Here is a 26,499-nt window from a genome sequence, read left to right on the forward strand (position 1 = left end):
TATTTTTTCTTTCAATTTATTACCTAAAAAAAGAAAATGTCCTATCACAAGTCACACTGAAATGTATTGCTTAAGAAAAAAATATATTTAGATATTTTCCTTTTTTTTTTTTTTACTTGATTATTTCCATTATATTCCACAAAAACAAAACAGGGTACAGCAACACCCTTTTTTTCCACCTTTCGCCCACTTTAAAAAAAGCACAAAGAAATACATAATTCACAGTTACCATTTTGGTTTCATAAATTAATACAGTCACACATGTGCTACACCGGTCTATAGCTAGAACATTGTAAATTGTTTTTTTTTCTCGACTCTTGTAATCAGTTTTCATTGGCTACAAGAAAGAACAGGCAACTTAAATGATGTGATCAGAACTCCAACAAACTATTGAAAATGCCCCCCGTTCCCACCCTCCACCCTCATCAATTACCCCATCCTAAAACTCAGATCATCTCCTATGCTTTTTTTCAGTTTTCACTTTTTTTTTTTTTACCGTTTTACATATAGGTGAGGCACACACAGAGTATATTTCATACATATATAAAAATTAAATAATGATTTTCTTGGGAAAAAAGGGAGAAAGTCCATTGAAGTCCTTTATCTGAGAAAGAAGGGAAGTGCATGTTGTCAACGTGTCCTTAAAGGACGTCTCAATTGAGAGAGTTTAGGGCACTTTGTCGTTATAGCACTGCAGCTTAAACTTCTATTTTTCAATTCAATTTGTAAATTTGTTGCTTCTTTGTAGGACAGGGTTCAAGGGACGTAATCAAACAAACAACGGAACACACTGATGGAACCTGTTTGACCTCCAGGTCACGACTTGTAACAATCAAACCATAAAACAGACAATATTTTACCAGAGCTTCTAGAAATTGATAAAAACCTGCATAAACGCGAATAATTTGTTCAGTTTTTTTTTTCGTACACACCGAAGGGGCAAAACTTTAAGGCACTGAAGCCTTGAGATAATAGAGCCTCCACCTCCTAAACACAAAAACCGCCCCTGAAAATGTGATGATTTAACAAAACCACAGGACAAAAAAACAAAATAAATCAACAGAAACATCCCTATGTTGTCCACCACTCTGCAAGTGTTTTGATAATCAACGTTAAGGCCACTTGAACAGAAAAAAAAAGGAAAAGACAATGTTCCCCTTCAGGTAGGTAATCTCATTGCAAACTCCGCGAGTGCAACATCGATGTGGTTTCGGACATTTTCACGTTTACTTCCAAGCAGTCATTAGGGGTGAACGGTGGATGCCAACATCCCTGTTAGTCCGCATCTGAGCAGGTCGATGGAAACGTTGCTCCCTCGGATGTCAGGAGTAGAAAATGTTCCATTGTTCCTTAGTTAGTCCAGGAATGATCCATGTACAGTAGAATTCCAGTCCCGTTTTGGTTTGCGACTGATATGTAACATCCTGTTCCTAATTCAAAAATCCCAAGTTGCTGGGGAAAATGTTTGTATTTTTTTTAATTCGTTTTTTCGTCACAAATTCATGCTTTTATATCTTTTCGTTCAGCACCAGTTTCTCAGTATTGTTGTTGATATTATTATTATTCTCTACAAAAAAAAGGATCAGGATAATTCACACGTTTGCATGCAAAGAGAAGTCCCATATAGCAGCAGAACCGTCTGTCTGTGGAACGCCTGATTGAATATGTCAGTGCGTCTACATATGAGGCACTATCGAGAGTGTGAAGCTTGGAGATGTGCTCCATTCTGGATGTTTACGTGGGAAAGAAGTCGGAACGGACACAATTTAAAAGCGTCTGTGGGAAAAACACCCTTTTTTTTTTTCTTTCTTTTGAGTCGAATGCATAAATGAGAGATTCCACTTTGGCAGAGCGAGCCATTATAATGCACATTTGTAAACTATTCCTCTGGCACCCCACCACTCTCTCTTATTATACACATTTAGACAGTAACAGGAGAGATACAGTGTGTTTTTAAACGATTATATAACATCAGATTCATTTCACAGCTTGACTCGAGCCTTGCTGAGCAACTGCTGTTTAACGTTTGGTTGGTTGGTTTGTTTGTTTTTGTGGCGTTAAAAAAAAGAAAAGCCGTTCATTCTGCGTACTAAAAAACAACCGACTTCACAAGCCTCGTGTCTTCGATCACATCAGCATATTTTTGTGTCATTTCATGTCTTAGTTTCCTACTTGAACCTCTGACTCTACACTGAGCTGTTGAGAAAGCATTTTTTAAATATTCATATATTAAACATGCACTGTGCCATCTCTTGGTTATGATATCATTTTGTATTTCAAATCACAGGTGTGTGTATGTGTGTGTGTGTGCAAATGAATCCTCCTCTTCTACAAGATAAAAAACCTGAATGCTTTGTGGGTAATGCTACATATTTTGTTTCAGAAATCATCATGATTCAAGAAAAACAGGATTTAAAAAACAAAGATAACCCCCTTCAAATGATTCTTGAACTCTGAATGCCCATTTGTAACGCAAAAAAAAAAAAAAAAAGAGGAAGTAGGATCAGTATCTGAAGTTTGTCAGTTCGTCGTGCCTGTATAGATCTTCCCTATGGGAAAGTAAAGAAACCAAAGGAAAGAGAAAAACAAATCCCAACACCGATGACGTCTGCTATGCTCACTTGTGTTTACTTCTTGGATGTTCAGAATCTGTCAATTCATCAGTTCAAATCCATATCCAAAGATCATTTGAAAATTCAGTCTATTCCAAGATCATAGTCTATCAAGGATGTAGGTGAGTAAAGTAGTCTGTGAATCTTCCTTTATGTATAGTCTCTGTGGTCACAGGATAAACGCGGAGTGAAGCCTTGGAGATTCTGAATGTGCGTCTGTGGATACAGTTCTTCGGAAATTTACCCCTCTAAAGTGTAAACCCCAATCTTCCTCGATGAAGATGGCGCGACCACCTTCAGGCCATGATGAACTCTGATTTCATGTCAGCTTTGACGTCTGGCTTCCACACAGAGTCCTCAAAGTCCAGGTCCAGGGAGCCTTCGCTTGACATACTGCTATTACTGTTGCTGCGCCCGGCCTTGCGGTTGGGGAGCCAGTGGTATGGGGCACGAGAGTCTCGCCGAGCCTTCCTACGCAGGCGCTTCTGCTGCATGAGCAGCTGTAGTCGCTCCACCTTGCAGCGTGTGGCTCGGTTCTCCGTCTGACGGAGTCGGTCACCTGAAATTCCAAGAAGAAACAGCAAAATCAGAGTTAGGGTCACACCTCGAACAGCAGAATCAGACAGCAGGTTAGATTCAATTAGGAACTGAAATTTTTCATATTACTTGACTTGAGCACAACGGTCTATAAAGCTGGGTTCGCACCAAGCACAGAATTAAGTAGCTGAGTTAGTAAATCACATACAAAATCAATGCCAACTCATGAATACAGGGTGAATTATCAGCATATGGCATGATTAACATGTAAACCATGCGTAGCGAAGCTCTGTGATTGGCTGGCTTGGTATTGCTGATGAGAGTAGTCGGGGGTGAGAGCCACACAAACCAATTGGAGCTCATGTTTACAAGTGTCGGGTCCAGTGAAGGTGATTCAGATGGACACTTTAGTTTTGGGTTTAGTTTCTGCCGCTGAATGAGTGAGTTTGAGCTACTTGTACATTAAGGTAGCGTTCCGAAAAAAACAAAACACTAGCAAAGGACTTCGACAAAGATGAACATAAAAACCTACATAAAAACCTAGCACCATGGGTCACGTTGATCACTTAAAGCAGAAGTATTAACCAGCCTTAATGAGAGATGCATTTGCGCTAAATGCAATGATTTTGCTCCAATCTTGTCTACTATGCGGTCGAGGCAGTGGCGCAGTAGGTAGTGCTGTCGCCTCACAGCAAGAAGGTCGCTGGTTCGAACCTCGGCTCAGTTGGCGTTTCTGTGTGTAGTTTGCATGTTCTCCCTGCCTTCGCCTGGGTTTTTTCCGGGTGCTCCGGTTTCCCCCACAGTCCAAAGACATGCGGCACAGGTGAATTGGGTAGGCTAAATTGTCTGTAGGGTAGGAGTGTGTGTGTAAATGTGTGTGTGTGGATGTTTCCTAGAGATGGGTTGCGGCTGGAAGGGCATCCGATGCTTAAAAACTTGCTGGATAAGTTGGTGGTTCATTCCGCTGTGGCGACCCCAGATTAATAAAGGGACTAAGCCGACAAGAAAATGAATGAATGAATGAATGAATGAATGAATAAATTTGCATCAGGGGAAAAACATGCCGCAAACAATCTAGAGCGAGTGATGCTGTGCTGATGCTGAACCCAGCTTCATCATACTTTCTTTCGTGCACCCAGCATAACAAACTGCTGGTGCTTTGCGATGGAAGTATCATATGCCATCATAACACTTAACAATACCTTATTTTTTTGTTCAACATAAGAAAGAGACTCAAACAGTTCTGTGACAAGTAAAGGGTGAGTAAATGATACCAGAATTTTCATTTTAGGTAAACTATCCCTTTAAGATGTCTTGGGTGGACACCATCTGCATTTGAGAATCTATGCTAACTAGTAACTGCTAGCATCCAAAATACAACATAAGGTGGTGACTGTCTACGCTAGTCTCTTCAGCAGGGGGAATTTTTGGTGCAATACACATATTTGGTCTAGGACAGAATGACTCAGTGCTTTGGATCCCGACTGCTGATCCTGCTGAATGTTATCAAAGGCTGGGCGCTGGATAAATAAACTCAAGTCTGAGTGGTGACGTTGATGTTCTTAAAAAGGCATGCTGTGAATACCCCCAACCCACTGCTCTCTCTCTCTCCCTCTCTTTGAGTCAGAACAGAAATAAGCACCCTTAGCTTCTGTCTAATTTCTGGAGAGAACATCCCAGTATGTGGCAACAAGTCCTCGATGCCCTTATCAGAAATGGTTCAAAATGTCCTGGCAGGCGTGCCCTTGAGATACAAAAAAGGAGAAGTGCGTTCTTACAAAGGAACTCGCACGCCCGCAAGGAGAGCAACACCCACGCGTGCATGCGCACACTCATTCCCAAGCGATACTATCTTGACTTTGTTGTTTCTTTAACAGGAAGCAAATACCTTGCACTTTCTAATCTCACAAACAATCCAGGGGTTTTAGCAGCTAATGCGCCAATTAAAAGGAGAAAAACATGAGGCTTTTTCCCCACTCCAAGACTGAACCCTAAACCATTTATTTATAAATATATTCAAGAGAATGGAAGAGAAAAAAAACACAATCTATTAGCCAGCTCCATTAGGAACTATCCCAAAATTAAATAATGAAATAGCCTGCTAGAATGTCAATAATCCTGGGCATAGACTATCTTTCATCGCGTGTGCTCCACCACACATACACACACACAACAGCAGCAGCAGTAGCTTTTAACATGGATCGATGGCAAATTAAAAAGACCTATTGATTAAACCTTAGCTCTAGCGCAGCAATCCATCTCCAGGCGAGGACACTGCTATTGGCTTTCAATAGAAAATGCAAGCGAATGGAAATTGTAAGCGAAGTGAGCCGGGCCTTTTTCCCCCTTTCTTATCCTGGCCTGAGCTCATTGAACGAGTAATCACCCACCCAACCCCCCAATACCAAGACCCCCACCCCCATATGCACACACAGTTCCCCCCTCCTCAATGCCTCTGGAGAGAAAGACAGACAAGGAGGTAGAGAGAAAGACATGCTCTGGAATTCCACCCAGCATGCAATAAAAAAAGAAGACCAGATGCATATACTCATTCGCTAATCAATTTTATCCGGGCCTCCATATCAAAATGAAATCAGGATTTCGTGTGGGTTCAATTTCCCCCTTTACTTAATACCTTTCCATGGTGGGCGGGTTTGCACCATCTAGGAAGGATTTGTGCTATAAATGTAAGTGGTAGTTTTAATCATTTGGATATTCAAAAAGAACAGGCTGTTCAAACAACAACAAGAGATTTGCCAAACTGTTCCTTCTTAACCTGGTTAGACAAATCAGATTTGAGGCTTGCTCTGGCATTTTAGCATGATTAGAGAGGTTCTGGTCTTATAGGACTTTGCGGGATATGAAGATCTTTGTTCAACTGCAAAAGCTCAAAAGATTACAGTTAAACCGTTAAAAAGGGTTTCTATCCGTACACTCATGCTTTTCTCCTTCATCTGCCCTTTTTAAAGAGTCTCTAGGCTTCGAAACTAGGGCAGCCACCTCACCTTGCAGCCTGTCAGCTCTTCTCTGCATACCAACTGGGGCTGGTGAGAAAAAGAAGAAAAAAAAACTCACAGCATGAGGCTGTGGTGCCCCAAGGGACCAAACTACAAAAAAAATCTGAGAGAAAAAAAGTAGAGGAGCTCATTAACCGCACTGGGCACGACATGCCCCTGTCAAGGTATTGTATAAAGCTCACAATGCTCTCAAAGACATTAAGGCAGACCCTTGGCTACTAAGCCAATTTCTTTTTTGTTCTTTGTGAGAATCTTAGGCCCCTGCCAATGTCCTTTCCCACACAGATCCAAACAGATCAACAGACGCTGTAAAAAAAAAATACATCATCACTAGCTTGGCATGGCTTGGGGACTCTGCTGCAAGGAAAAACATACTTAACCTGAATGTTCGAACAACCCCCGCGTCATTATCAGGATGAACGTGACTGCCCGAGGGGAGACTCACTGCACCCGTTTAGAGGGTTATTATTAGGCCATGGCGTGGCTGGCTGGCCTAAAGCCGTCCCAACAGATCCGCCTGGGCTGTCGTGAGTGCAAGAAGAGTGAATGGATAAGGTGGGGGGCTGGGATATACCAGGAACAAAGGCAAAACAAGCGGTGCAAATGCTCTCCCATGCCTGTCCCTTCATGCTTCTAAGATCCTTACCCGTGCTACGGTTTGGACACATATACATACTGGGGGTGGGTGGACAAGAACAGAGAGTTATTTTGCTGCCAGCGATAATTGCAAGTGAACATCATGAACAGAAAAAGCCCCTCCCCCCACGTTCACCCTCTCTACCCTTCCCTTCCTCCCCTCATCCTCATTCGTTCCTACGCCAACGATGCATTGTCTCAGAGCGAGCCGTTTGTGCTGCAGTGTCCTCACTACGCACTCAACATTCTCAGGCCTGCGGCTCAAATTAAATGGGGGAGACGGGCAAAAAAAAAAAAAGGCTTGTGACAAGCTGCCCGAGCCTCAAGGGAAAGGAGCAAGGGGGAGGAAAGGACAAAACAACCCAGGCCCCGCCTCCTGCCACACAGCTGTTTGGGCCCGCACATGAGATATACACCTGGCCTTCCTTTTCTAACCCCCTCCTCCAGCAGCCGCATCCACCCACGACCCTCCCACTCAATACAGCCTCCTGACAGAGGCCTCAGAGAAACATAAAAAAACACAAAGAGGCAAATGAGAACCAGCCACAGAGGGTGGAAGAGATTACACAAAAAAATACCTCTGGAATCTAAAAAGTGCAGCACGCTGGCAAACCAAAGCTGAGATGCTTTTTGAAGGGAATGAGTTGATGTATGAGAATGTATCGATCTCTGCATGGAGAGAGAAAGATCCAGACCAAGTGCTGATGGCCACGTGAGGGGAAAATGGAAAGGAGGAGGATTAAGAATGAGGAGAGAGAGAGAGCGCGCGCAATGGAAGGAGGATTTTTACTGAATCGATGAGGCTGTTGGCCTGTCTGCAGGTATTAGGTCAGCTGAACAGGGTTTTAGGTAAACATTAAGCCCAACCCAATGTGTCGGCCCACACTACAGTGATCTGGCAGTCTCTGCAAGCTTCCTATTTGCCATTGATCCATTAAAGATCAGCTTAATTAACACTTGTCTTTGACTTGCTTGTTTGTTTGTCTTGATAAGTCCTGTGATCTTTTCGAGTCTGAGTGCTGCAATCACTCTGCATCAAGAGGAGATGTTTTGGCTGTGGAGGAGGGAGTCACACAAAAGTATACCACGGATATAAATATTACGGTTTCACGGTATTGAGATTACTGCTCTAAAATATATTCTTTTTAACTATCTGGGTAAAAAAACAAAACCTTTTTCCCCTTTGAACATGTTATATTTTAATTCGGGAAACATTTATAATATTTGGAAACGGTAAACATGTCAAGCTAAATAATTCAAGTGAATTATTGACTCCTGCTGTCTTCATGTTTTAAAAACACTGATTTATTTACAATTTAAAAATGGCATCTTTGGATATATTTTCTGCTGGAGATACTGTTGTCCTAAAACACTAAAAAAAATGTAAATAAAAAAAATCTTACTCATACCTTAGGAACGGTATAGCAGAAAGTTTTAATGGTTTTAAAACATTGACTTTTCCAAACCGCAGTATACATTGAACACTGTTATCGTCCTATGCCTACTTATAAAAATAAGTTTGAAAATAATGTAACAATCAATTCAATATAATATTTAAAAAACTTTTGCCCACAAAATCTGTCATATTGTAACAAAACTAAAACTTGAAATGGCTATTTTATTAAATAAAATAATAAAAAGTATTAAACAATATGGAATCAAAATAGATGCAAAAAAATCTATATTGTGGTCACATTTATAAAGTATTTTCTTTATTATCAAACCTCTGCATTTCTCCGGTTAAGATGTACTCTGAGATCAGTAGGCCCTCCTGTTCAATAAGCCAGCTGTAGCAAACACCCAAGTAGCTGCTATAGGTGCCAGTGTAGTCTCTGGGTTTGGGAGGAGCTTGGAGTTGGGTGCACAGCACAGGACAGGCATTGTGTTCAGCCATCTGCACCCTTACCAAGAACTAAACCAAGGGAACGGTCAAAGCCTGACATCTCCATTGCTTCACTGATGCAATGGCATCAATGACCCTGCAGGGAGCCGTGCTCTCAAATGACCACAATTTGCATACTAGGTGCAATAAAGGGCATCGGATATGGCTGGCCATAGCCCCCACCTGATGAGAAGCTAAGGATAGTCGGCCTGGGGGTTACTTACATGCTTTTTGGCAGTAAGCAAGAAGGGGGAATAAATAATTTAACCCCTGGTTGAGCTGGGCAGGTCTGAGCAATTTAGTGACATGGTCAAAGCCCTGAGGGACTTGATCAAGCAGTCTGTATAAAAGGCAAAACTCTCTTTTTGGTTAGAAAAATAACTTGGTAGTGTTTAGGTATCAGGGAGTTCAGGACAAAAAGGACAGAGATATTGAAATCTCAAGTCGCTGCAGTATGTACACAGCAGCCAGAGTCATTTGCTTTCAGTCAGATTAAATGAACGAAGGGAGGAATTTGAGCACCCTTCCTTGTTCTTTCTCTTTTACACTGCTAAAAAACAGCTCCACCCTGACGCTCCTGCACAGCCCAAACTAAACTAACCCGAGCTGACAGATGCAAAAGATTGAGAGTGAAAGCATTCCTGCTCTATCCTCCCCCCACCCAGTTTGAGACCCATTTCACCCCTCTTCAATTGCTCTTTTCAGAGTTATGGTCAGGCGATACCAAATCTAAAGTTCAGATCCAAGTCTTAAACTTACAGGCTTCATTCTTAATGATCTTAAAAGGTGAGGCTGGTGCATTACTACCATCCAAAACAAAGGGGTTGCCTGCAGTGGACAAAGGGAGTGAGAGACCCCAGCAAGCACAGGAATTTGAAACTAGAAAGGCCAACTCTCTTGGCAGCCCAATGTTTTCATCCCCCCTATTTTCCTCAACCTTTATACAGACTAGTGTCAAAATCACATATCAATAAGACTCCAAGACGAGTGTGCAGAGATGGATGTCTAAACAAGAAGGATGGGAATATCAGGTTCGTTTGGTTTGCAATCACATCAAGAAGACAGTACAGTGAGAATGTCCTGCTAATGATACCTTGTTAAGTATGTGACATTTCAAAGGGGTCATTCAAGACACTGTGGTGCCTGTCCCATGTAGACAAGTTAGTTACCAGGCTCCAAGAGGTCTTAAAGTTCTAAGCACAACCATCTAGTGATCTTAACACTAAGCTTGCACTACACCATAGATTCACGAACATGAAGACAAACGAGGCAGTTTTCTCCAGAAAATAGCCTCAGCGCCCTTCCCTTTTTTCTCTCTTGCCCAAGAGGAAGCGCCAACTAATCAGTGGGCAGTCGCTGGCCGGATATAAACAACAATTTTATGAATGGACTCTTGGTATGTTCCCCCGCCCCCTCTTACTGACTTTCAAACACAATGAGCATTCTCTTTAAGCTCTTTTTGCATAAATCTCTATTTAAAGGTTTCTAGGAAAACAACCATCCTTTGACCAGCACTAGCCCCAACTGACGAGATTTTGTAGATGTGGAAACAGTAGGATGGCCCATTGACTTTGAATGTGGAAGCATTATAAAAGAGAGAACCAACCCAATGATGAAGTAATATGTAAGCAGAAGAAAAAAAAACAGCACACAGGAAGTGTATAGTCTCACAAAAAAAAAAAAGTAGGATTCCCTACCCATCGAATGACCGATGTTATTCCATCCCAGTAGTTGATGATATGTCTTCATATTGTAGACCGTTAGCTTGGTATGCTTTTAATCTAGTCTAGATTGATAACAGGCTTGTGCTTTGAACAGTACTAGGATGATATTTCTTCATTATCTCTGTACTCTCCAACAGTGGTGTTTCATGACAGAGCAGTTCAATTTCCTCCTCAGCGCTGAAGCGAGCTGCCCCAGATAATCAGTTTTTACCAGACAGAGCGGGGTACCTGCCACACGTCTGTGAGTGCTATCTTGCTTCGTTATCTCTCTCGCTCTGGCTCTCTGCCTCCTTCCTCTTGGTAACAGAGTAGTCCACCCCCATTCTTTGCCTCTCAGAGGAAAGAGGACACCGTCAGCACAGAGACAAAGCCAGACATGCTGTGGCTGCTGAAGCATGACTACCAGGGCCTGAAAGAACAAGCCCAGATCTTCCTCCCCCTCTCTAACATCTTCACTTTTCTTATCCTTACACCCCTGTCTTGGACATTATGAAACCATGAAAACACTGCCTTGGATATGAATCCTAAACCTCTTGGTAGCTTTCAAAATACTTTAGCTACAGTCAGTGCTTCAGGAAATGCATCACTGCAAGTGCAAAATCTGGCAAATACAACAAAACTTACCGGGAGGTTTGCACATTCGGATCTGGCTTTGGCACTGCACAAGTGGGTGAAGAGTTGGTTGGGTCTCTGAGGGCACTGTGGTAGGCAGGCCTGTTAGTCCAGTGGTGTGGGGAGGTGAGGGTGGTGGTGATGGTGCTGGTGAGTTGGGGCTGGTGCACTGGGTCTGATAGCGAAGCTGTGTAAGCGATGGGGGCATGCCTTGATAATGTCGGGTGGCACTCAAAAGGTCATTCAAAATTTGAAGGATGGTGCCTATATCCCGTCTGGGACGTCCGGTGCTGTCCTGACAGTTGGGATGCAAAGTGCCTAAAGGAAGAGGTTCAGTTATCAATTCACATAGATTATAAATGTAGAATAGATTTTGATTATATGATTTGTCAATCAACAAATTATCAAACTTGTAAAATTTACCAGAAAATGTCCCAGAGAAGACTCCAGGGGCATGATTCACAAAACTTTCGATGATAGCGCCAGGTTTGCGAGATCGCAAGGGAGTATTACAGTTGCCGGAAGTCTTTGCTGAGCAACTGGCCTGTGAAAAACATGAATGAGTTTTCAAACTAGTTATGAATAACTAATCATAGTTTGTACATCTTTCAAATCTAACTGATAAATATGTATTATGAAACAAAACATACTGCATCAAATCATGTAGGACAAACAGTGGCTTACCTCTGGACAGGAAGCTGCGGGGCTGGGGCTGCTTGGAGAAGGGGCGCAGGCCGAAGACGGCTGTTGAGAGTGAAGAAAACTTCCAGGGAGTTGAGAGGGTTGTGGTGGAGGGCTACAATGCCCTGAGGCTGAGGTGGAGTACATGGGAGGAATGGATGGGATAGAGGGGGAAGGTGGGAAGGCTGCTGGATTAGATGGAAGCGTTGTGTTTGGATGGTGAGGATGTTGGTGTGGGTGATGTGGGTGGGGGTTGTGTGAAACCCTTGCCATCCCAGAGGCAGAGCCTGAAGCTCCGTGAGACAGTCCTGTTGTGCCCTCTGAACTCCCACGAGATATGAGATGCCGATGCTGTAACTGTGGGCCGCCTGAGGGCTGTGCTGCCAACTGCAGTTGGACAAACATCATATGATCGCCTACTCGCAGAGCCAGGGTTAAAGGAGACCGGCCAGACAGGAAGTCACTGACCTGTGAACAGGAAATTAAGAGGGGGTGGCTTTAGTTATGCTGTTCTAAACTGGATAAGAATTTGGCAACATGACTGAATGCCTTTTTATGAATAAGCTGAAGTATACAAAAGACACACATAACACTCCACCATTCAGCACACCCACAAAACACTAACTTCTGTCTGGCCCCATCAGCTGTTGAAACAGGATGCAGACCCACTCGCCACACAGTCACATAATAGCTAATTGTTTGCAAGACCGGACCGGAAAGGCTTGCCCATTTTAGGAGTACCAAGAATGGAAGCTGGGCCAAGAGGCTCTCTGACCCCTAGAAAATTAGGTGAGAAATACAGAGAGCTTGTCTTGCTCTAAACAACCTCCTCCTTATTCAAACTCTCAGACTGTCTTTGTGTCTGCCACATTCTGGAGATGTTCTAACATCAGCTATGTGTGACAATAATTGTGTACAAATGCAGAATGACTAATGCACAAGGAGAATAGTACAAATGATTCAGAAAAAGACAATGAAAGCCCTAAAGATTCTTACAGCATATCTATTCAGTATCCGAGTGTGCTTATGCTGGCTGACCTATTGTTAACCTTTTGAATCACTGGGGTATACCCTCCATGGTTTTTCTTTAGTTCTTTTGCTGGTCCATTTTTCCCATTGACTAGCCACTCTTGCAGTTGAGTGACCTTTACCACTCTGTGCATTTCACTGACATACACAGAGACCCTTACTGCAACTTTGAGATGAAGTAAAAGAAATTTGTCTTGACGGCTACGTGTGCCTGTAAACGAGGAAAAGCGAACACAATGAAGAACCCGGCCTAAAATGTTAATTATTAAATGAGTAGCTTCCCCTGAGAGAAGTTTGATCCCAACCCTGATTGACATATGCCCAGAGTGTTTATCATTGCGCAAGCTCCAACAAAAGGTCTCTGTAAATTCTTTGATATTAGCATAAAGCGGAGCAGCTTTGTAATAGGATAAAGGCTTTAAATATATGAAGCAAAGAGGACACTGAATGTAATTAAAAGTATTTGGGCCTGCAAATCATCAAGTAAATCATTCCAGACCCCACATTAGCCTTGCAGATCAGTCATCATCAGGCCCAAGCATCTCACTGAGTCACTCGAAGCACAGACTCATCCCACATAATGAGAGAGTGCGTGAACCCCCACAAACCAGTAAAAGTGCCTCTGAAAGGCGAGGACGTGGTCTGCAAAGACATTCCCAACAGCAGCCGTCAGTTTGAGTCACACGGACCTTTGTCAATACATCAGCCAGCCCACACGCTTCTGGTGCAATAACCGAATGACCACAAAGACAAAGAAGAAGTGCGTTTACATATCTGTAGTCTACACTTACACAACATCTTGAGGTATTTGTGTTCAAGTATAAATTATACCAAGCTTCTGATGTGGTTAAATATTCTTGGCATGACTAGAAAAACTAAGATATATTAACACACTATTTTGGAACGTCTTGGTGCTTGTGGAAGGATGCCTATATGTAGTTACCCTCAGAAATCTGCCCATTATGAAATGAGCTTCAGATGCCTTGGGACCTGAAATTCCAGACTTTAGGTAGATATGTAACATGGCTATAGATATTCTGTCAGTGTATAGAGCCCTAAGTGTCAACATGTAGTCCTAAGCCAAGCCTAAAATGAAGGTACTTAAAAGTAAGCCGCAAGAGTATGTTTGCACAGGTCTCTTTGTTCTAAAGGCCACTGACTCTCTCTCACTCAACAAGACACACAGATCAAATTCTATGGAAATGCTTTTGAAGCCAAAGACCTACCTAGATCCCACTCTGCCTGAAAAAGGAACAAATCTGGGACTTGTTTTAAAGACTACAAATGTCATTTTTAAAAATTGTTTAAGAAATTAAGAATAAATCATTTCTTTCTACAAAAACAAATCTACCAGTACAGTGAGGCAAAACACTTTCAATAATAATCAATACATAATGTATGGAAATTAAATTTTATGCAGTGTCCTTTTTTATTTCTTTTTTATTTTATTTTTTGCAAAAAATGTCTCCGGACACAGGGCTAATTTAAAGACACCAACAGCCATACATCTATGGCAACAAGTTTCCAAACTAAAGAAGTGTATACTTGGACAAGCCAACATTGGTTCACCTGTAACAGACTAGCACTACTTTTACTTTATACTTCGTCCATTTTGATTTGTTGGGGAGGCATTTTGCTCTGCAGTGGGCTGTGGTTGCTATGCAGTGAAGAACGAGTGAAGGAGAGAGAAAGAAAACATGATAAGGGGAGACAGGGGAGGAGGGCTGGGGGAGAAACCTTGTAGCGAGAAAGAGAGAGAAGAGAGGGTGGATGGGTGTGAGGATGCCAGTAGATGCTGATGAAATATTCAGTGAGAGTACGCCTCTGGCTCCTTCCGTTTTTTTTTCTCCCTCCCAACTCTATAGCTGACAGTTTTATTTATTGGGGTCCCTGCGGTTCAAGGAACTCATTTGCAGGCGGTTTCTTCTGTAGCACAGGAGATGCGGGGCAGGAGCTCAGAACAGAACCAGGCTGACGTTCACCCACAGCCTGAAGACACCCATCAACGTGGGGTCAAATCAGAAAACAGGTTCTTTTGATACCAAGCATGACTGAAACAATACTGGTCACCTATCAAAGGCCGCGGTGAACACAGAAAGTTCAATACCAGCTTATTAATCCTCACCATCTACTGCCAGGATTTGATCGCAACAGGGGGTCTTCAATATAGTTCTAAGGGGTATGAAGGGTGTGGATGCAATAACAAGCTAATTTACAATAATCAATCACTTGCATCTTTAAACTTAGAAAACTAACTTCAGATCTCACTCGAGGGGCTTGACCTACTCAAGGTCTACATGTGATTGAAAGCCAGGCTAAATTCAATCATTCAGAACTTGCTCTTTCCGTTATGTCTGTAGACCATTACCAAATATTTTTGGGGCATAGTCATAAATATTTACCCAAAAATTAAGATGTTGCCATCATTTATTCACCCTTCTGTCATTCTAAACCTACATTCCTACTTATTCACTTATCATTCATATTCTTTCTTGATTCTCTTTCATGGAGTAATCCAGAGGTGCCCAATCCTGTTCCTGGAGATCTACCTTCCAACAGAGTACAGCTGCAACCTTGATCAAATGCACCCGTCTTTAATTGCCAAGTGCACCTTCAGATCCTACTTAAGCTGTGGTCACACTAAAGTTTGTGCGTGTGAAATTCTGTCGTACGTTGCTGCGATTAGAGGCGGGATTAAACCAGATGATTTGACATTAAAAAGTGAGTGATAGCTCCATATTTTACATTTCTGTCAAGAGAGGTCCTAAATTGGTCTCACGTAGTCAAGTGATGTGATTTTGCAGGTTCATCAAGCTTGAACTTTGCACCGCAGTGAACTGCGAAACTTGATGCATGAGCTTACATTTCCAGTCTGACGCATTCGTGTGCGTATGAATGGAAGTCTATTGGTAGAAAAGTGCAGTGTGACCGCAGCTTCAGTTGGTTTAGATGTTTTTTGTAAGGGTTGGAGCTGAACTCTGCAGGAACCTTCTCCAGGTCTCCAGGAAAAGGATTACTGGGCACCCCTAGAGTAATCAACAAAATGCTAATGTCCAATATTGAAAACATTTGGTCCAAAGTAAAAACCAAACCAAATAATTTTAGCCCAAAGAATAAAGAAAGGTCATAAGGGTATAAAACATAGGTCTCAAACTTGATTCCAGGAGGGCCGCAGCTCAGTTTTGCTCCAACCCTTATCAAACACACCTGATCCAACTAATCAAGGGTGTTCAAGAGTACTAGAGACTAGCAGCTTTGAGTTGGAGGTGGTTGGAGTTAAACTGTGCAGAGCTGCGGCCCTCCAGGAACTGAGTTTGAGACGATTGGCTTAGAAGGACATAAGGAAAATGATGTCATTTGAAATGTTTGCTCATGCCTTGTCCACTCATTCTCTGAACTCTAGATGACCATCAAATATATGTGCAGTAAAATTGCAACACCTCTTTCCTTGGATGACTGAACAGATTAGTCTGGGTAGGCGAGAGACTGAGTCAAAACAGACGTGTCACACTTGCAGCCAACAGAATTCAAAATATCTACAATCATGGGACTCAGCATTAATTAATGACTTAAAAAACATGTAGAGAAATGTCAGAATAAAGAAGGACAAATATAAGGAGCAGGGCTAAAAAAAGAACTAATTCAGTACAGAAGAGGAGTTTGACCCTAATTAAAAAATCTGGTGGCTTGGTTATCGGCTAATGAGAAGTTCTCAATAGCACCCCCTCCCTCGCTCCTTTTCAGTTCAGTCACGAAACCAAGCACTTCAATCACAAAGGCGGATGGGAAACAAGAACAGTCACGAATCTGAGTGATTGCCCATGTCAACTCAGTCCCTCTTGGATCGGGAGTGCTCTCCATGCAAACACACACAGGCATGGTCCTGATCACAGATCAGAGAACTGCAAACAAATCTCTCCTCCCATGTGCCAGCTGTTCACACAACATGGTAACACCCGCCTTCTCCCATCTCAAACATTTGCAAAATCAAAAAAGAAAAAAAAATCATTGTGGATATGACACAAAAGCCATTGCCATCCCGTGGAGCCTTGCCACTCAGCATGACGTGCAATCCCACCGCTTCTATTTTTGTACTCAATCTATACCTAGGATTCTGACTCATCACTGTCCTTCCTGGTAATCACATACAATCTAGACCCACCTCAAGAATGACGTCTCTACAGAAATCTCTTATATTCAGTTACGCTCCCTCTGCGAAGGGGGTTGGGTAGGTGGAAATGACAAGGGGTGACTGAGAGGTGACTGGCTGTATATTGTTGGATCTCATTATTTGCATCTGTCCAGTTTCAGACACAATGACAGGCACCCTGGCCCCATTCTAAAGCGAGTGGGTGGGTGTCTGGAGGGTGGAGAGTTATGACAAGAAAACATCTCTAGTGTGTGGCACCGAGACCCGGGTAAAGGTTCCTGCTTGTGGAAACAAACCGCTATGTTACCCTTCAAGGACAAACTCAGCGATCTACCTGCCTTTAGAGGCGGGTTAGCACAGAAACCGCTAATTAACAAACTCTGTTGCCGGAAGAATCAGACACCAGTCATTATTTCTTGTTGATGGGCAGAGCTACTTTCAACAAAGTGGCATTCGAATGCAAAAGGGGTGTTTTAATGTTCAAGAGGACAGCTGATTTATCAAGCGGAGTACAGAAACTGGGCTTTATTTTCCCTTGGAGTTCAGCAACTCCTTGATGTCATTCCGTTCTTCCTCTTTAATGGCAAAGAGGGTAAAATTGGAGACTATGGAGAGACACGCGAAACCACAGCAGCTTTAAATTATAGGCCAGAAAAAGCTGTTAGGCCAGAGTTACAAGGGGAAAATGCCACTGCAATAATTGCAAGTCTTCCCTTTCCATAAAACAGTCTGGTTACAAGGAAGTCTGAGATAGATCTTTCCCTGGAAACAAGCAATGTAGCTCTTAGAATTCTGCCATGTATATGTGGTCATCCACTGTAACGACAAATCCAACTATATCTAATCCCACATGTCGAGATGGATCGGATTCGTGTGGATTGCTTTTTGCAGTCACTGTGCCTGCATGTTTGTGTTGACTAATTTCAGTTCTGAAAGAGTGATATGTCTCACATTTGTCAATGTTACTGACTCAGTTCAAGTCTATAACCATGAAGCTCCAAAAAGGACACAAACGATGACTAAAACTGATGAATTCTAAAACAGGGCCGTTTCATAAGCAGCCAGATGACACAGTTTGCTGCCTACAAATATAGAACGTTAGATCAGAGAAAAGCACAGCTAACATTTGCACGAAACTGCAAAAGGTTGTTTGATGAGAAATGCCAAACACAAGCCACATCTAACAGGTTAAAACGCTTTTCTACAGAAACAGGAGGCACTGCAGCTGCTGGGAGAGGGCATATTGAACGATAAGAGCAGTGCACTCCCCTGTCTACCCTTCCCCCTCGTACGCAAACAATCACACTCCTCTGTCGTCATTACAGAACGCCGATTTCCTCTCCTACACAAATGCACACCCATATTGCTCACAGTAAGTCAGGATTTCCCAAAATACAAGTAAAAAGGTACAGTTGAGGCATTGGATGACCAATCTAACCAATACGCTTCAGTCTTGAGGTTTACCTGTTAGCTAAAAATTGAAATGCAAACAGGAAAGCACCATGAGCATACTTTGACACATGAAGTTGCAGGGTTTATACCATGTGAAAGGTGGCATCTCAATGAATTGACTTCTAGGTGGGGTTTGCCACAGCTCACAGATGTTGCCTGGAAACTGGAAGGTGCTTCTTAAAATGTGCGTAGTAGGTGTGTGAAGGTCTTCAAGTTAAAAGCTAAGGAGGGCATCATCTGTATCCCATTACCCTACGTGTCAGTGCAACATCTTGCCAATGCAGAAACATACAAATACTCCTTTTAAAAAAACGTGGATGGTCGTGGCTGCCCTCGCAATTAGGTTAAGTGTAGGCACAACTGTCCAATGTAATAGGCCACTGTGTAATTCCAACATCTACTGGGATGACCTTATTAGAGTGAAACATTACCTGTGTTTCTGTCAAACTCTCCAGGGCCTGCATTACTGACTGCTCAGGTCTTGATGCTTGAGACTTTGGGAAGAGAAATTAGACAGGGTTAATACATGTGACATAAAATGGAGTGAAGTAAAACAAATGCAATGCTGCTTGCAATATTTTTTTTTACCATTAGGCCGGCTTCAACTGTTGGAACCAGTGTTAACTTGCTCCCATCCGTTATTCCCAAATCTTGAAGTTTTCCTGAACTCAGGCGTCTAGAATGGACAGGGAGAGCTTAGACTTAAGATATATCTAGAGGCAAAATCAAACTCCAACCGTCTTGCTTCCAAAACACAACTATCCATCTAATGAAAGTCAATAGGATCCAAGACAATTCTTGTTTCACAGATATTCATTCAGCTTTGGAAGGACATAACCATCCCTATGACATATACGTTTTGTCTGGACATGATGTACATCTGTTTTTTTTAACCTATACACATTTTTTAAAGTATAAGTTACTTAATTATATTTTAAAAGTGTGTTTTATAGCACTGTAAATTATATTTATGGACTAGATATGAATCTAAATGTTTCAAACGAGTAGTCTATATGTATTTTAAACCCACAAGATCCCTTAAAAAATATCTGTCCTAGTGGCAAAAATGTATACACATGTGCTGGGGCTAAATGTCACCATCTCCTGCCGAACAAAGGGACTGAGCACTTGGCCTGGAGGCAGCTAAACCAAACAGAAGAGATTAAGCGACTCTCTTGGTTTTAAAAGGATGATGTAATTTGGTGGTGATTACTTGTGAGGGCTTTTCAACTGGCCCAATTCAAAGCACAAACAATGCAACTGTTAGGGTCATTTGCAAGTGACAAAAGAGCTTCTCTCTCACCTCCCAGCTTCACCACCCAAGTGCAATTGTTAGGCAATGTGCAAACTGCACTGAAACTAACATCGCCTCATTTTCTCTTAACATTCACTTAGAATATTCTAACACAGTGGCACTGGGAATGCTTTATTCTCTCGCACCCAGTTTAAAATGACAATTGCTAAAGCCATGCACATTATAATCAAGCAAAGACAACCAGCTTAATCAAGAGATTAGGAAAGCCTATTTATATGCATGCTCTACTGACAGCTGGGCACACCTCAGGCCCTTTTAGAAGCCGTCAAACTGATTCTGCTCGCTTGTTTATTTTGAAATAGTTTGGTTTCAGGTGTAACGCAGGTTTCCACTGCACCTTGCACATGGCCTATATTTAACTGACTTCCACAGCACACTGTCAACAACACAGATCACTTTCATTTCTGTATTCAAAAGGTTGTGGATTGCCACAGCGGAAAATATCATAGATATGTAACATGGGCTGCAATGCAAGCGCTGCAGGTGTCTATGGCAGGCCATTTAAACGTGTATTCCTTAAAATCTAGCTATATTTTTTCTAGTAGGCGACTGCTTTCTTTGTCTACATACTAGTAGTTGTTCCGGTAGTGACGACAATGTATTCAGATAGTCAGCAACTGCTTACTCCTTGCATACTAGAGATTATTATTTCATTGGTAGTCACGGTATAACACTGGAATTGATAACTATGTCAGTAGTCAAAATGACTCATTTTTAAAAATAAAATAGTATTAAATTAAGAGTTGCTATTAAAACTGGAATAGATATTAGCTGGTCAGAAGTGAACAGTTAGAATGACTATCAGTGTCAACAATAGTTAAAGGGATAATTTACCAAAAATTGAAAACGTACTCACCCCTAAGCGATTTCCGAAGAAAGCTGAAAACCTGTAACCAACCGATGACTTCCATGATAGGGAAAACAATTACTACAGGTTTTCAGCTTTCTTCGAAACATCTTATTCTGTGTTCAACAGAAGAAAGAAAGTTAAACAGGTTTGGAACATGTGAGTAAATAACGACAGAATTTTCAGTCATGAGTGAACTATCCCTTTAAATGCTGTAATGTTTAATAGATAAGAACTAGTGAATAAACACTGCTATCTTGTGAATTTTTTCCAGCGAGTTAGAAAGGCAAACTATAGGCACTACTGGAGTAAGTACTAATAAGAAGAAAAAAAAACATACAAAACATACTAGCTTAAATTAATAAATGCTAAAACGGCTTGCCAATAGGCATGGCTAAAAAAAATCTCCATTAGGAAACCCAGCCAAAGCCACCTTCTGACCGGCTCATTGTTAAAACAGCTAACCCGTGCAATCTAACAGGAACACATCAGACCACTACTCACGTTTCTTTGTGTAGCAGAGCGAGTCTTTCTTTGGGTACTTTCAGTCTTTGAGAGAGTCTTCGCTTTAGCCCTTCCACGGTCTCTTCTGCGGGAAGGGAGAGCTCGAAGCGTGTGCCGGTGGTGGAGTGGATGTACAAATTCATGGGGGGCTCGCCGGAGACGCTCTCGCAGGACGGCGCAGCTCCGCGACTGCTGCAGCTCCGGGCGCTCGGATGCTGGTCCATTCGATAGCCTACGATAGAGGAGACAGGGTCGATGGAAGCGGGCGGATAGGGCTGGGTGTCTCAATGGAAAGCTATTGGAAAAATATTCCCAATGATTATTCCCGTTTGGTGATGGATCCTGCGGCGATCCCCCGAATTAATATCTTCAAATACAGCAGTTTTTAATTCTATTTTTCCGATAGTGCATTCAAATGCATATTCTGCAAGTGTAGTCCTTTGTCGTTGACAGTGTACTGCAAAAACCAGCGCGATCTTTCCTTCTTTTCTTTATATATGTATATTTCTTTATATCTGTTCCTATGTTTTAAAGCGCAGCTCTCATCGCGGAGAGAAACTCCAGTGAAACACGCATAATAATGCCCGTTGTTTCACCGTGTCTCACTTCCACTGTGCCGCTATGATTACACCCACAAAAGCTCTGCCCAATCAAAGGAGGGGCTAGTGGTGACGTCATATACACAGCCAACGGGAGGACGGCCTGCTCACCCACGTGGAGCGCAAACACCGCCTCATTTCTCTCCCCCACACCGCTTTCCTCATTGAGGACAAATCCAATCTGAGTGGGCGACGAGCTCCAGTCCTGGAGTTCCAGCCCACTGTTACCAATTCCACACCATTCATGAGGCAAACTGTCAAAGTAACAAAAGTCACCCAATATAACCTTGAATGTTTAAACAGCAACACTGCGCGGTCTATTTTCAAAACACAGCAAAAATACTTTGTGTCACCTTGCTTTTCGTGTGTAGCTAATGTTGCATATTTGTTGACATTTAATGGTAGACATTCTTTTGCTGAAGCTAAAGAGTTTATGGATTTGTAGTTTTTATATACAGCTATGGAAACATATTAAAAACCACTTGACAATTATGCTTCCTCTGGATTTAGGATTTAGTGATTTGGGGGCCCAAGCAATTTCAGCCATGGGGAACAAAAGTTCTAAAATGCTCATTTTGTACTTTAATTGATTTATTTTGCATTTTTTTTCTTTTTCTACATTTTGTCTTCTTAATGCAAAAATAATACCAACATGTAATGCATCTCGTAAGCATTTTAAATTATTTATTTTCTGAAAATTAAAAGTAATTCTTTACCTAATTTGCTGGACTTCTCCATGATTGAGGGATACATTTGCACAGATATAATAAACATTAAACTTTTATTTTTTTAGACACACTTGTTATACAAAATATGATTTAAATATAATTTATAGGAGTAATTTATACTTCTAGGTATTTATTTGGGGGCCCTCAGATTTCCTGGGGCCCTAAGCTGCCGCTTATCTTGCTTATTGGTTAAATCCGCTCCTGACTGGACTTATACAGCTATGGCTTTATTTTTAAAAGGTCTTCTCGCAAATTTAAAATAAAAATATTGTCATTTAGAGCCTTTTTACTGACAGAAAATCAGGAATGTCACTGAAATATTAATTTATTAAAGAAATTCATGTTGAACACGTGTATGTTGTTGTTGTCTTAACCCTATCACTGCCTTGCATTTCTTAACTCCTAATGTCGCTAGTTAACACACTCAATGCATTTTATTTTACATTTCTAAAATATCAACCTCTACCAAATGGTTGATGTGTCGGTTTATAGTAAAAGTACCAGATTTAATACATATAGTTTGACAAATCTGAAAATATGGTGTAAGACCAATTTATTGAAAATATAAATCAAAATAAAACATTTATGAATACTAAATCATCTTTATTTTGTAAAGTATGCCATAAAAATATTTCAGATTCTCATTTTTCTTGTTTCTTTTTTTCAATAAAGCCAAAAGCAAGTGTGATAGTGCAACAGGATTATGTTTTTTTTTTTTTTTGTAAACCAACAATGCTGTGCATAAACCATTATTTAAAACAGTCAAAAATTAACATAGACATGCCTGAAAACATGGCACCATTTTATTCTATACAAATAAAAATACATATTTGTAACATATTTACGCATAAATCTATAGTAAAATTTATAAAACATCTATAAAGGACAGCACACTTCCCTTAATTAAAGAACCATTCATATGCAAATATATCATTAAGCACGCGTGTCCTAACAGTCTGTAAGATTTCTACGTGTGCAGCTTGCCTTTAAAAGCCGGTATTATCATTATCATCACCTCTATTCAAATAGTCCCCTATAAAAGACAGTATGCTCTTAAGGAAACGTTGCGTCCCAGTCATACGGTATAATAAGCATCGCTTGGGGCGATACACAAATTGACACTTACGTCACTCACTATCATGATCTCGTGCCAAATGTGCTGTAAGCTACAGTCTGCAAACGTCTGCAGATGGGAGGCTAGCTAGCTATCATATAGCACCTTATCTGCACAAGACTGAAACTACTGATAAAAAATGGTTTTATAGCCGATACGCTTTGCGAAATAAATGTCTCGTGGGAAACAAATAATAATAATTAAAAAAAACGCTGATATGTTTTTTTTACCAGACTTTACAACTCATTCACGCAGCGCACGAGAACCATAACTGGCTTCCGAGAACCTGTGTTTATATGAAAAAAAACCCGATCCTCCATCCATCTGTGTAGTTTTAGGAAACCAACAAAATACACGAGCGCCCACCAGCGGTGCACAGAGGTATAGCAACACCATTTCCAAACAAATATGAAGCATATGTACATAATATAACATTTAATTTCCATTAAGTAACCTAAAAAGCGGGATATTTAAAGGAAATAGTTCTCAAATTTCACATTTGCTTATCCCTCATATTTTCTAAACCCCTTTGACAGTAAAAAAAAAAATACTTTAATTGCAATGACAACCTTAAATGAATGCAGTTGCAAGGAAGTTCTGTCTGTTCCTACATCTCGTTTTACGAGTTACACAGAAAATATAAAATGACATGGAGAATGTGAGGAAAATACGATTTTTGGTGAACTATCCCTTTAAAGACCCAAGTTCAAATCATGTAAGAATTTAAATAAAAATCATAGTCTTCTAAAGCTTTTGCTTATAAACGTCACCTTCCTTATTAAATATATATATATACACACATACAGCTGACACTTACCAATTATTGTGGCGAACACCTCAAAGTTTCGCGACAATGTCTCAGAATCCTCCACAAGGTTGCCTAGTTTTGGCATGTATAGAGAAAATGTTACTGTACTTCAGCTTTGTCCGCAAAGAACGTCCACTCAGGTGAGGCGACAGCAGCCGGTATGTTGGGGTTAAACGACTCAGTCGTTCCTCTGCAGACACCGGCTTAAATCCCAAAGCTATTCCAGTGCTCCTGCTATCCGAAACTACACCGTGTGACAGCAGTCGAGCGTTGGAGTTGAAGTATAACACCTCTTTACAAAGCTGCTCACAGAATGGGTGGAGACTTTGCTTCTTGCTATGTCAGCGTGCGATTTTAAGGTGGAGGCTGTAAATCGTATGAGTTATTCAATTATTTGACGGTGTTTTATAGGATTGTGTGAATTTCTGACTGTAGTTTTAGTCACATCAGATTTAACAATGTGAAGAATGTTCATTTGGTTAGTAAAACAGCGATATAGGGACCTTACACGACGCGAGCCACCTTAAAAGATGTTAACGCGGAGAAGCCTTTGATTTTAGGAGGGACGTAACTATGTCCTGACGTCATAAAGAAGTAACTGGGCAACCAGTCAAGGAAAACACATTGCCTGGATACGAGAGAAGTCTACAGTAAACAACAAAACTTGCGTGGAATTCTAATCTCAGGAAGTTTGTGACGCCATCAAAACATGGCAGTAGAAATGATACAGATTATAAATGATAATAAAACACTAAAGTGTGTTAAGATAGATATGTGAACATGTCATGCAAGCAAATTATTTGGGCATTTTGTAAAAAATCATTGCTTAACACGGGAAGCTCCACCCTAGAGCAAAACTAAACAAATATGAGACGATTGTATTTCACTTTAGGTTACTGAGGAACATTTTGTATTTTGATGTATGTCAGGGACATTCTACCTGAATGCCAAATACATTATCTGTACATAAATACAGTGAATAAAATGTCTTTTTCCAAAACAAATTCTAAAATGGACTGATGAGGATTTCTGTGAGTTGTTCTGTTAAGGAATATGTCATTCAGAATATTTAATTTCCTTTATTAAAAACACTTTACAAATGTACAAACCCTGTCATTGTCCTCAGCCCAATTGAACTTACAGCTTATATAGTTTTTTACGCTAAAAACTGTTATTTAGAAGAAAAAAAAATACTTAAGCCAATAACAAGTTTAATCATTGACATCAATTAATTAAAAACATGAAATTATAAATAAATAATACAAATAAATACTACAAATATATAATACAAATATATAAAAAAAAATTGCCCCAGTGTTTCTGTCAATCCTGTCACATTTGCATTCAATTTAACATAAAATGCGTGCATTACAGGTTTAAGGCTATGACTCGGAAGTGACATTGAGAAGCTGACATTGATTAAGGATTCTTTCCATAAGAATGAACATCCAGATGTTTTTATTTATTTAATCTCATTATATTTTTGACCAAATATTTATACACAAGTGTAAATTTTGTAAGCGAAAACCTTTTTTTTTTTTTTTTTTACAGATTTTTCTTGAAGATCTAAATCTTTTTGTTTCTGATTTCTAAATTTACTAACAAAAAAGCTGTAAAAACTGTGAATCTGCTTAAAATCTGAATCTGTTTCTCCATTGTATGTAATGTGATATAATGTAATGTAAATGTTTCATTTTTTAATAATAATAATAATAATAATAATAATAATAAATAAATAAATAAATAAATAAATAAATAAATAAGTAAATAAATAAAATCAAGGATACTTTCAATCATTGAATTGAATGATTTTATGCTTGCTTTTTTTCTTTGAGGACAACAAGCTTAAGTCAAGCCCTGTCACATTTTTTTTTATAAGTCAAAATGTACATTTCTGGTAGAATGTCCCATTAATATACAGTGGAAACCTGGGATTTAAAAAAAATAATAATTAAATAATAATAATAATAATAATAATAATAATAATAATAATAATAATGTCGTCGAATGCATAAAATCTTGGAATGACATCCAGCTTAAAAAGATTTTTGTGAAATTACTCTTTAAACTAAAATATTTTTTAAAATAATCTAATTTTGTAAAGCATATTTCATACACATTCTATAAATATGTATTAAGAAGTGTAGGTATAAATATTTTTTTAAATAATGTTTATTTTATTGTATAGATAAACACAATTTGAATAACATTTATTGTTTATTGGTATTTAGAATTTAAAAAATCCTTGATAA

At 40.4% G+C, this 26,499-nt stretch overlaps 1 protein-coding gene across 4 annotated transcripts; it reads right to left on the minus strand.

Moving 5' to 3' along the window:
• Positions 1-24,505, minus strand: midn (midnolin). 4 transcript variants are annotated; one of them, XM_087302388.1, is made up of 8 exons: positions 24,257-24,505; positions 20,999-21,230; positions 18,921-19,008; positions 18,764-18,826; positions 11,705-12,169; positions 11,444-11,564; positions 11,033-11,338; positions 1-3,171 (listed from the first exon to the last, which is right to left on the minus strand). In XM_087302388.1, exons 1-8 carry the CDS (start codon positions 24,330-24,332, stop codon positions 2,909-2,911), a joined length of 1,614 nt encoding a protein of 537 aa, XP_087158514.1. In that variant the 5' UTR covers positions 24,333-24,505; the 3' UTR covers positions 1-2,908.
• Positions 24,506-26,499: the final 1,994 nt, after the last annotated feature.

This window comes from Danio rerio, chromosome 22, assembly GCF_052040795.2.
Source record: "Danio rerio strain M-AB ecotype USA chromosome 22, GRCz13ab, whole genome shotgun sequence".
In the NCBI taxonomy this organism is placed as follows: Eukaryota; Metazoa; Chordata; class Actinopteri; order Cypriniformes; family Danionidae; genus Danio; species Danio rerio.

Coding starts and splice junctions, on each gene's coding strand:
- midn (XM_087302388.1), bottom strand. CDS start 24,332: ATGCCAAAACTAGGCAACCTTGTGGAGGATTCTGAGACATTGTCGCGA. Junction 11,565..11,704: donor CCGCAGCTTCCTGTCCAGAG/GTAAGCCACTGT, acceptor TGTTTTTCACAG/GCCAGTTGCTCAGCAAAGAC. Junction 11,339..11,443: donor CTTCTCTGGGACATTTTCTG/GTAAATTTTACA, acceptor CTCTTCCTTTAG/GCACTTTGCATCCCAACTGT.